The sequence below is a fragment of the Cephus cinctus genome, unplaced genomic scaffold (genome assembly GCF_000341935.2).
Source record: "Cephus cinctus unplaced genomic scaffold, Ccin1 Ccin1_scaffold1508, whole genome shotgun sequence".
NCBI classification, from domain to species: Eukaryota; Metazoa; Arthropoda; class Insecta; order Hymenoptera; family Cephidae; genus Cephus; species Cephus cinctus.
This window is the reverse complement of record NW_014333850.1, coordinates 889-9,858: the sequence shown is the minus strand read 5'-3', so window position 1 is coordinate 9,858 and position 8,970 is coordinate 889. Positions and strand designations below refer to the sequence as shown.

The window sequence follows — 8,970 nt, the reverse complement described above, 5'->3', positions numbered from 1 at the left end:
GGAACCCCCCCCCCCCCTTCCACTGGGAGCGGTGGAGAAGAACAACGTTCTGAGGTTTCGGGTTTGGCACTAGGATCAAGATGGGCAATAAATAGTATTTTATTATTATTATTATTATTATTATTAGTGTAGAATTGATATACAGGATGTCCCAGAATTACCTTAACACCGGAAAGTGTGAAATGGCTGGAGATCCCCCGAGTACCCTCCCCCAAACCGTTTGTCAAAATTTGCAATAGTTTTTAAATGGGAAACATTTGAGTTGCATCAATCAGAACGAAGGATTTCCGCGGGTCATGACTGCGTGGTGGGAGATACAGTCATAGTAGGCAGAACTTAGTTGCTACAGACAGATGGCGCAATACGCCACTATTTCACGATCCGAGTGTCAAACGTTTTCGTTGACAGACTGCCGATATTGGCCGAACATCTTAGCTTCTTGCAGCTGTCTCGTGCGCAACGTGTTAGGCCTAAACGCGTGCACGGTGTCTCAAACGAATTAGAATGCTACTTTAATTATCAGTAGTCCAGGGGAAACAGATTGTTACAGAGCGAGAGCGAGCGAGTGAAGAGAGCGGAGAGAGACTTTTCACAGAGACTTTTTCGGAAAAAGTACCGCAGAAATTAAGGGCGTGGAACAGCAGGACTTCCAGAACATGAACGAGGAACATCTGTACTTTGAAGACCACGGCGAAAAGCTCCATGCAGATCCAGGAAAATGTACAGGATAACTTAAGAGCAGATAAAAATTCTCTACTTTGCCGATAATTAGAATAGCATTTCAACTCGTTTAAAACACTGTGTATAGGTTCGCGTCTGACTGAATGCATGCCTCGAAATAATTGAGAATCGCGCGTTGCGCATGAGACGGCTATACGAATCTAAGGCGTTCGGCCAGTATCGACAGTCTGTCAACGAAAACACTTGATGTTTGAATCGTGATACAATTGTGAATCGCGCCATCTATCTGTAGCAGCTAAGTTTTGCCTTTCACGACTGTACCTACCACCAAGTTCCCATGACCCGCGGAAATCTTTCGTTCTGATTGGTGCATCTTTAATGCTTGCCATTTAAAAACTATTGCGAATTTTGACAAACGGTTTGGGGGAGGATACTCGGTGGACCTCCAGCCATCACCCACTTTCCAATATGAAGATCATTCTGGGACACCCTGTATTAATATGTGCTGCAATTAATATAAATTACAAATATAGATATTTCTGGTTATTATGTTACTATTCAGAAAAAGAAAGCTTTGAGAAATATTCATAATTGGCTCGAATTATCTTGTTGGATATGAATTTATCCTTTTGAAAAATGATTACAAAAATAAACTTAACTCTAACTATAAAGTGAATATTAATAAGACTGATGCTGCTCGATTCAGCTGTCAATTCTCACTGGCTTCCTCTCGATCGTTCTGTATAAAGACACCTCGGTTTCTGATGTCCGGTGTCTCTGTATCTTATCGGTAATGCTCCTATAGTCATCATAACTCTCATCAATATTTTTACTCGTTTTAATATTCTTCTTAATAAATTTCATAATTAAATCCTTTGAATGTAACAATAGAATAATCATGTAGATGTCAGTAACATGATGGACAGTCTAATTGAGGGATGCTTTTGGAAAACAGGACAGTGCTTAATACAGTTTATAATACAGCGAATTTTGAAGATGTGATGTATGCGAAACACCTCACGTATAATCGCACCCTATAGCCGAGGTATGGGCCACCGGGCAATAGTGCGAAGATAGAGTGAGAGCACACACGCGTCAGTTACTTGCTGGTAGTTAAGCCGGACACATCATTTGTAATCATTCTTGCTATTCAATATATTACACTATTAAATACGGAGTTGTTCGTCCTGAGTCACTTTACTCCCAATACATAACAGAAGATTTGTTTTAGAGAAATTTTATTCTTAAATATTGTCAAGAGGTATATGGAATTGGGGGAAGGTGTTTGAAGTAGAACACCCTGAAGTCCGTTATGTTACTGTATTGCAAATGTAAATCTCTACAAAACTTATACCTAATTTAGCCTAACGCGCTCCTTAGTTTACGAGTGTGTGAATCAGTGCGTGTGAGGTTTTGTGTGGGTGGAATAAGGGATGAGGAGTTGTGAGGGAGCGTCAGTCTGTCCCTTGATCTGTTGTAATCGTTACGTACGCAAGGGTTCTCGCACGCCCACTCTTGCAAGCAAAAGGTTGCAGGTAACCTAAGAGCAAGTAGGTTGTAATTTTTAAACGGTCCAGACTTTAAAAAGAAATCCATCTGTCGAATTCGTAGAGCAATTTTCAAAAAACAGAATGAGCTACAGTGACGTATTGTAATATTCACACTTTTCGATATCTTTCTTAGTTTTCGAGAAGATTGCCTTATAATTACAATTGAAGCAATAAACTTGTAAATAAATTTTGTTATCATATACAGGGTGCTTCGTAATTGCTATACACGGTAAGTCAATACTGGTTCAGGGTGGCCCCCTGAGTAAGAATCCGTAATTCGTTTGGTCCTGCGTTCAGTAGTTTTTCTATAAATTTAGTTTTACTTCTGCCAATCAGAGGACAGCTTTGAGCGAGGTGTCGCGACGCCGCCAACAATGGAAGACTTTACAGGACTTCACTATAATCGGCTGAGTTCACTTGGTACATGTGGCAACGATAAACAAATTTAAAGATCCATTTGATTGTCTGCCGCACATAGCATTTGTTTCTCGACGGCATCGACGAAGTTAAAGCCAGCTAGGGATGCCCACTAGATACTACACCAAGCAAAGCACCAGAGAATGGGATTGGAGTAAAACAAATGCTACCGACGTTCCATGGACGAAACACATAAGCTGGACACCGGATCTTACAATACGTCAGATTGAAAAAAAAATAGACTAGGAGAGAAATGCAAAAACACGTAACGCCTTATTTTGCTCAGAGAATATTCACACCAATTTGCAGCTTTTTGCAACTTCCGGTGCAAAAGTTAGAGAGCACCTGTCGATTCCGAATTTTGTAAGAAATACATCAAATTGAAAATTTGGACTTGGATAGAAATGCAAAAACACGTAACGCCTTAGTTTGCCCAGAGAATGCAAATTGGTGTGAATATTCTCTGAGAAAAATAAGGCGTTACGTATTTTTGCATTTCTCTCCTAGTCTATTTTTTTTTCAATCTGACGTATTGTAAGATCCGGTGTCCAGCTTATGTGTTTCGTCCATGGAACGTCGGTAGCATTTGTTTTACTCCAATCCCATTCTCTGGTGCTTTGCTTGGTGTAGTATCTAGTGGGCATCCCTGGCTGGCTTTAACTTCATCGATGCCGTCGAGAAACAAATGCTATGTGCGACGTAACGCCTTATTTTTCTCAGAGAATATTCACACCAATTTGCATTCTCTGGGCAAACTAAGGCGTTACGTGTTTTTGCATTTCTATCCAAGTCCATATTTTCAATTGGATGTATTTTTTACAAAATTCGGAATCGACAGGTGCTCTCTAACTTTTGCACCGGAAGTTGCAAAAAGCTGCAAATTGGTGTGAATATTCTCTGAGCAAAATAAGGCGTTACGTGTTTTTCTCTCCTAGTCTATTTTTTTTTTCAATCTGACGTATTGTAAGATCCGGTGTCCAGCTTATGTGTTTCGTCCATGGAACGTCGGTAGCATTTGTATTACTCCAATCCCATTCTCTGGTGCTTTGCTTGGTGTAGTATCTAGTGGGCATCCCTGGCTGGCTTTAACTTCATCGATGCCGTCGAGAAACAAATGCTATGTGCGGCAGACAATCAAATGGATCTTTAAATTTGTTTATCGTTGCCACATGTACCAAGTGAACTCAGCCGATTATAGTGAAGTCCTGTAAAGTCTTCCATTGTTGGCGGCGTCGCGACACCTCGCTCAAAGCTGTCCTCTGATTGGCAGAAGTAAAACTAAATTTGTAGAAAAACTACTGAACGTAGGACCAAACGAATTACGGATTCTTACTCAGGGGGCCACCCTGAACCAGTATTGACTTACCGTGTATGGCAATTACGAAGCACCCTGTATAACAGATGAATGATCATTCCTACATCGAAATGAATTTAGAAGCCGTAAAGTGACCGGCCTATAAACTGATAAATAATTTATTATGTTCAATCTAAATCAAAGTTATAACTAAGTGATATACATATACATTAATGATTGATGACTTTTCAGGTAACACCTATACTTCGAATACTTTACAATGCACCGGACAATACTTCGCATCATATATACATGTCCCTCATAATTCTACTCATACTTAGTGAGGATGAAATTTTTAACAAGAATATACATGAAACTGTACGTTTATGTTCATATTAATAAATTTATTTTATGTTTTATTTCATGAGCGGCAAAATAATTTGTAATTATAATGATGTGCGTATTTCAATTTCATTTTAGATGTTAAAAGGAGTATCATGGTATACAGAAAGGTGTATAAGTGAAATTTCCCTGGGTGGGCTATTAATTCTTGTGGTAATACGTACTATACAGTATAACATGCTTAAAATGAGGGTATGTATATCTTTTTAGTATAAAACATTGATCTTAATGATTTATAACAAATATCAAATAGTTCGTTGTGCATTATATCTAATTTTATAAATCATGGTATATATAATTATTCTCCTCAAATAATTGTTACCAGGACAAATATCTGCATACAAATTGTTTGGCAGCTTTGGCAAATATGTCATCTCAATTTCGAGGGTTACATCCTTATGTAAGCCAAAGACTCCTAAGTTTGCTCGAAACAATGGCGAAGAAGTACTTGAAATTAGAACAACATATTCAATCACAACCGTTGACCGGGATTAGCATTGCTATAAACGTAAACGGTAATGTGGACAGTGCAGATTTGGTGAGTAATTCAAGAGTACTGATAATATTGAAAAAAAAGCTTTTAAAATATGTAATGATGTTGGGTCCTTTTTTTCAATCACTTAAACTGCAAATTGAAATATTAAGGAAAATTGTAAAGGATTGATCTCCGAGGACAGCCCGAAAAAGGATATTTTTAGACATCTGTTAGAACTATTAATAATCTCTCTTCTCACTTGTTTCAACACTAACCGTCTGTGGAGGTTGCAAAGGAATATTAAGAACAATACGTGCTAATATTATAAATAGGGTTACCCCCTTTATTTAGATGGAAAATAGGAATCAACTCAGCTTCATAAGAACCCAGTTCAGTAGACAATACGACCGGACAATCAGCCTTCCTTCTGTCCATACGAATTTCTCGCGATACCATCGCGTCTAACTATCCTCGATCGTTGCGGCGGATCTTACTTACTCTCTTCGCACACATACACACACTACTCATCCGGCGCGGCGCATTAGCGTTGGCGTATGCGCTGACCACTAGTACCACCAAGCCTCGCAGGGAGTCCAACAGAATTTCAAAGTCCGAAAAAAAATAATTAGCTTTATCATATCGTACACTATTCATAAGGGCTGTAATTTGGACGAACTTTATGAAATGAAGGATATGAAATCATTCTCGTTTGCTTAAGAGCTCAGTTCATCACGACAAAGAAAGTATAAGTTCGTGCTCTTTAAAGTTCGCCAATCAGAATGTGGCGTCGACAGAAACCTAAGTAGTAATAGATCCGTTATGGCGAGACTTGGGCGTGGCCTAAGTAGAGGTCGGGATGAGTCCCAAAAGTTTTGCGGCTGAAATTTTTCATTTCAAAATTTGAGATGAAAATTTTTCCGTATGAAAACTAAGTGCAAGAGATAAGTTCTGCGTGAGAAATTTCTTCGTTCGATGGTGGTCTGCAAGATAACTTTTATGACTTTGGTGACGTTCGAAAACTAGTCGTGGAATCGAAAACATTTGCGACGGAAATTTTTTCATTAAAATTTCCAGGCCCAAAAGTTGTGCGATGGAAATTTTTCGTTTCAAAATTCGAGGTGAAAATAAAATAATGGTCCGAATAATAATGAAATTCTTGGAAAACTAGTTGCAGTCCAATAAGTTCAACGTGTGACATTTTTCGTGGAACAAGATTTATTGGCAAAACGAAGGAAAGAAACTGCAGCGAGTCGCTAGGATTGCTGGCGCCTTCAAGTTTTCGACAGTCTGTCGGGCAGTCGTAGCCGTACACCTGGTTCGTAGACAAAGTTCATAAATCCCTGTAGTCGTTAACAACACTTTGCCATGAGGAAAACCATAAGGTGTGAGAAACTTGGCCAACTCGACACAGGAAAAAAATATTGCAAAATGGTGCGTGATGTGCATATGCGAAGAACCGGTGATGCCCAGTTGCGCACAAACCCAATTGGACACAAATGCGAATTTCTGCCTCTTGAGCGATATTTCATCATTAATTCAACTATATTGTAAGTTATCTTTATCTGACGGAGCCTTTTCAAGGATTTAATGCTCTCTTCAGTCGGACTCGCTCGCTTCGCTCGCTCGCCATGCGAATTTCTGCCTAAATATTGCAAAATGGTGCGTGATGTGCATATGCGAAGAACCGGTGATGCCCAGTTGCGCACAAACCCAATTGGACACAAATGCGAATTTCTGCCTCTTGAGCGATATTTCATCATTAATTCAACTATATTGTAAGTTATCTTTATCTGACGGAGCCTTTTCAAGGATTTAATGCTCTCTTCAGTCGGACTCGCTCGCTTCGCTCGCTCGCCGACGATATACTTATTCACTAACCTACTCAGTCTCCGAAATTTGAACATTCCACCCTATTCTAACCTTACCTAACTGAACCTAGCGTAAACTAATGTTGAACCATATATGATATACTATAATAAGACATCGTTTGTACCTCATTCTATTCCATCTATTTAGAAGTGGACAGAATTTGCAGTAAAATGTCATTTGTGTCCAATGGGGTCTGTGCGCCAGTGGGTCCCCCCCGCGAAGAACCGATGAAAGGGGAAGGATGACGTGGTTGTGGTACGAAGGAAGTACAAAAACACCCTAGGCATTCGATATCTTTGATTTGTATTTCTTATTCGTAATGAAATTATCTTCTGATACACGACCTCATGAAGACTGGGGTGTTAAATATTTTGAGGAATAAGGATAATGGAATAAAGTCGATAATGTATGTTATACCAATAATTTTTATTTACTCTTCATACAATTTTTCTATGTTTTAATTTAAGGCATACAGTTTTCCCAGGTAAAACTATAATCCATGAGTTCGAGGGAACTATTTACTAATTCCTGTGTTGCTAATACTGTTAATTCTATGCAGAAATGATTAAATATCCATATGTGGCCCTAGAAGATCCACTATTTCACTAGGTGTAATATTAGAATTTTTTCCTCATTTAAAAGCGACTTTAGTTTCATTAAGAAAGATACTACGAACATGAAGCGCATCATTATAATTATTATTAGCGAGCGTTAGAGCAGAATATATTCATAACTTTAATTTTAAAAGTTTTCAAAACTCTGTCTCTTAAGGTTGTTGACCTTGCTTTTCAAAATAATGTGAGGTTTCTGACATTTATACAGTTTGTAGATTGAAAGTTTTTGCGTCGACTTGAAAAAGATCGAATTGGATTATAATATTCTTTTCTTCACAACTGAGCTATAATAGCTACTTTATTCCCTGAAAAGCAGGACTAAAGTTGCATTTTATTCCCGCATATTTGGTTTTCCCGAAAATTTGCTTTATTCCCGCATTTTGCAAAATTCCCGCAAAATTTTGAATTTTTTTTTAATTTAGAAAATTTTGAAAATTTTTGAAAATTTTTGAAAGTTTTGAAAAGGTGAAAAATATCATTCGTTCATTCACACATTCTTTCCACACATTATAAAAATTAAGACATATATCGGCGATTTAATAATATAATTATTTAATTTTGGGGCTTACCTGTCTTGTCGAGATGCTTCGTCGATGGATTACATCAATTTGATCGTCAACATTTGTTCAGCATCTTTTCAAGTTGGTTATGGGATTAATGTGATCGTCGGATTTGAGTCCTTCCAATATTCATCTTTATGGATTTCCCAATATTCTCACTCATTTGTGTGATGAGTAAAGGTACTATACAGATATATATTTGGTATATATTTGGCCCTGTTGCCTAATACTAGTTATTGGATCAAAAGGAAGAGAATAATCTTGTTGTTACGTCCGAACCAGAATGGAGGCTTAGACTGGTGCCTTTACCGAACCGTAATATACTATTACTTTGCCCTGTTTTGAGTCAATGCTTGCGCACTTTACTCGGAATTGGGCTATGCCTCTAATTACCAAGGGAAGGATTAATTGAACTGGATATTTGCTAGGATTGATTTGAAAGTTTCTAAATAAATAAAAACCATCACCAACTAAACAATTAAACTTAGGAAGTCTAACATTTATGATAATTCAGCAAAAATTAAAGAGTACCTTCACCAATAATAATTTGATTGTGCTTACCTTGATTCTGCTGCATCAGTTATTGAAGATGTCTGCGGTGTAGAAGAGTTTGGTTTTAGGCAGAATGTATATATTGTGACGTGAATTTCGAAAATTCAGTCACAAAGATTGCTAGGAGTAGGGAACAAACATAATCCACCTGCAACGATCCTCCAAACGTCAGTCACCCGACATTCCAAAGACGACTTTGCTTGTCTCGCTTATCGTTTTTGCACTCTGTTTCCGCCTGTCGTCCTTTCTGCTTATTTCTGTTTCGCCTTTCTGCTTTTTTCGTTTTTATTTTTATTTTTGAGCTTTCCTATTCGCACTCGCCTACCTTCTTTACCGTCCTGGACAAATCTACGTCTACACCACGTGCACGAGGCTGACCGCCAACGAGAGTTCCTGAGCTACCGGACAAGCGATCGACAGAGGCTGGACCAAACTGCTGTTCGTTCCGGAGGACTTCCGTGGAGCCAAGGAGACCCGGGATGGGATCCCTCTACTACTTCTGCCGGCCGCCCATACGGACCGCAAAAAGGGCCTTCGCCACTCGTGCCGCCGATAG

The 8,970-nt window shown here is 38.7% G+C and overlaps 1 protein-coding gene across 1 annotated transcript; it reads left to right on the top strand.

The window, feature by feature from the left end:
- The first annotated feature begins 20 nt into the window (after positions 1-20).
- On the top strand, positions 21-6,374 carry LOC107273223 (dymeclin-like). Its single transcript, XM_015751180.2, has 4 exons — positions 21-94; positions 4,195-4,320; positions 4,423-4,536; positions 4,670-6,374. Exons 2-4 carry the CDS (start codon positions 4,255-4,257, stop codon positions 5,006-5,008), a joined length of 519 nt encoding a protein of 172 aa, XP_015606666.1. The 5' UTR covers positions 21-94; positions 4,195-4,254; the 3' UTR covers positions 5,009-6,374.
- Positions 6,375-8,970: the final 2,596 nt, after the last annotated feature.

Bases quoted from the DNA above. Each gene is read 5' to 3' on its own strand.
- LOC107273223 (XM_015751180.2), top strand. From the start codon at position 4,255: ATGTCCCTCATAATTCTACTCATACTTAGTGAGGATGAAATTTTTAAC. The intron at 4,321-4,422 runs GTACGTTTATGT...ATTTCATTTTAG, and splicing joins ACAAGAATATACATGAAACT to ATGTTAAAAGGAGTATCATG. The intron at 4,537-4,669 runs GTATGTATATCT...AATTGTTACCAG, and splicing joins ATAACATGCTTAAAATGAGG to GACAAATATCTGCATACAAA.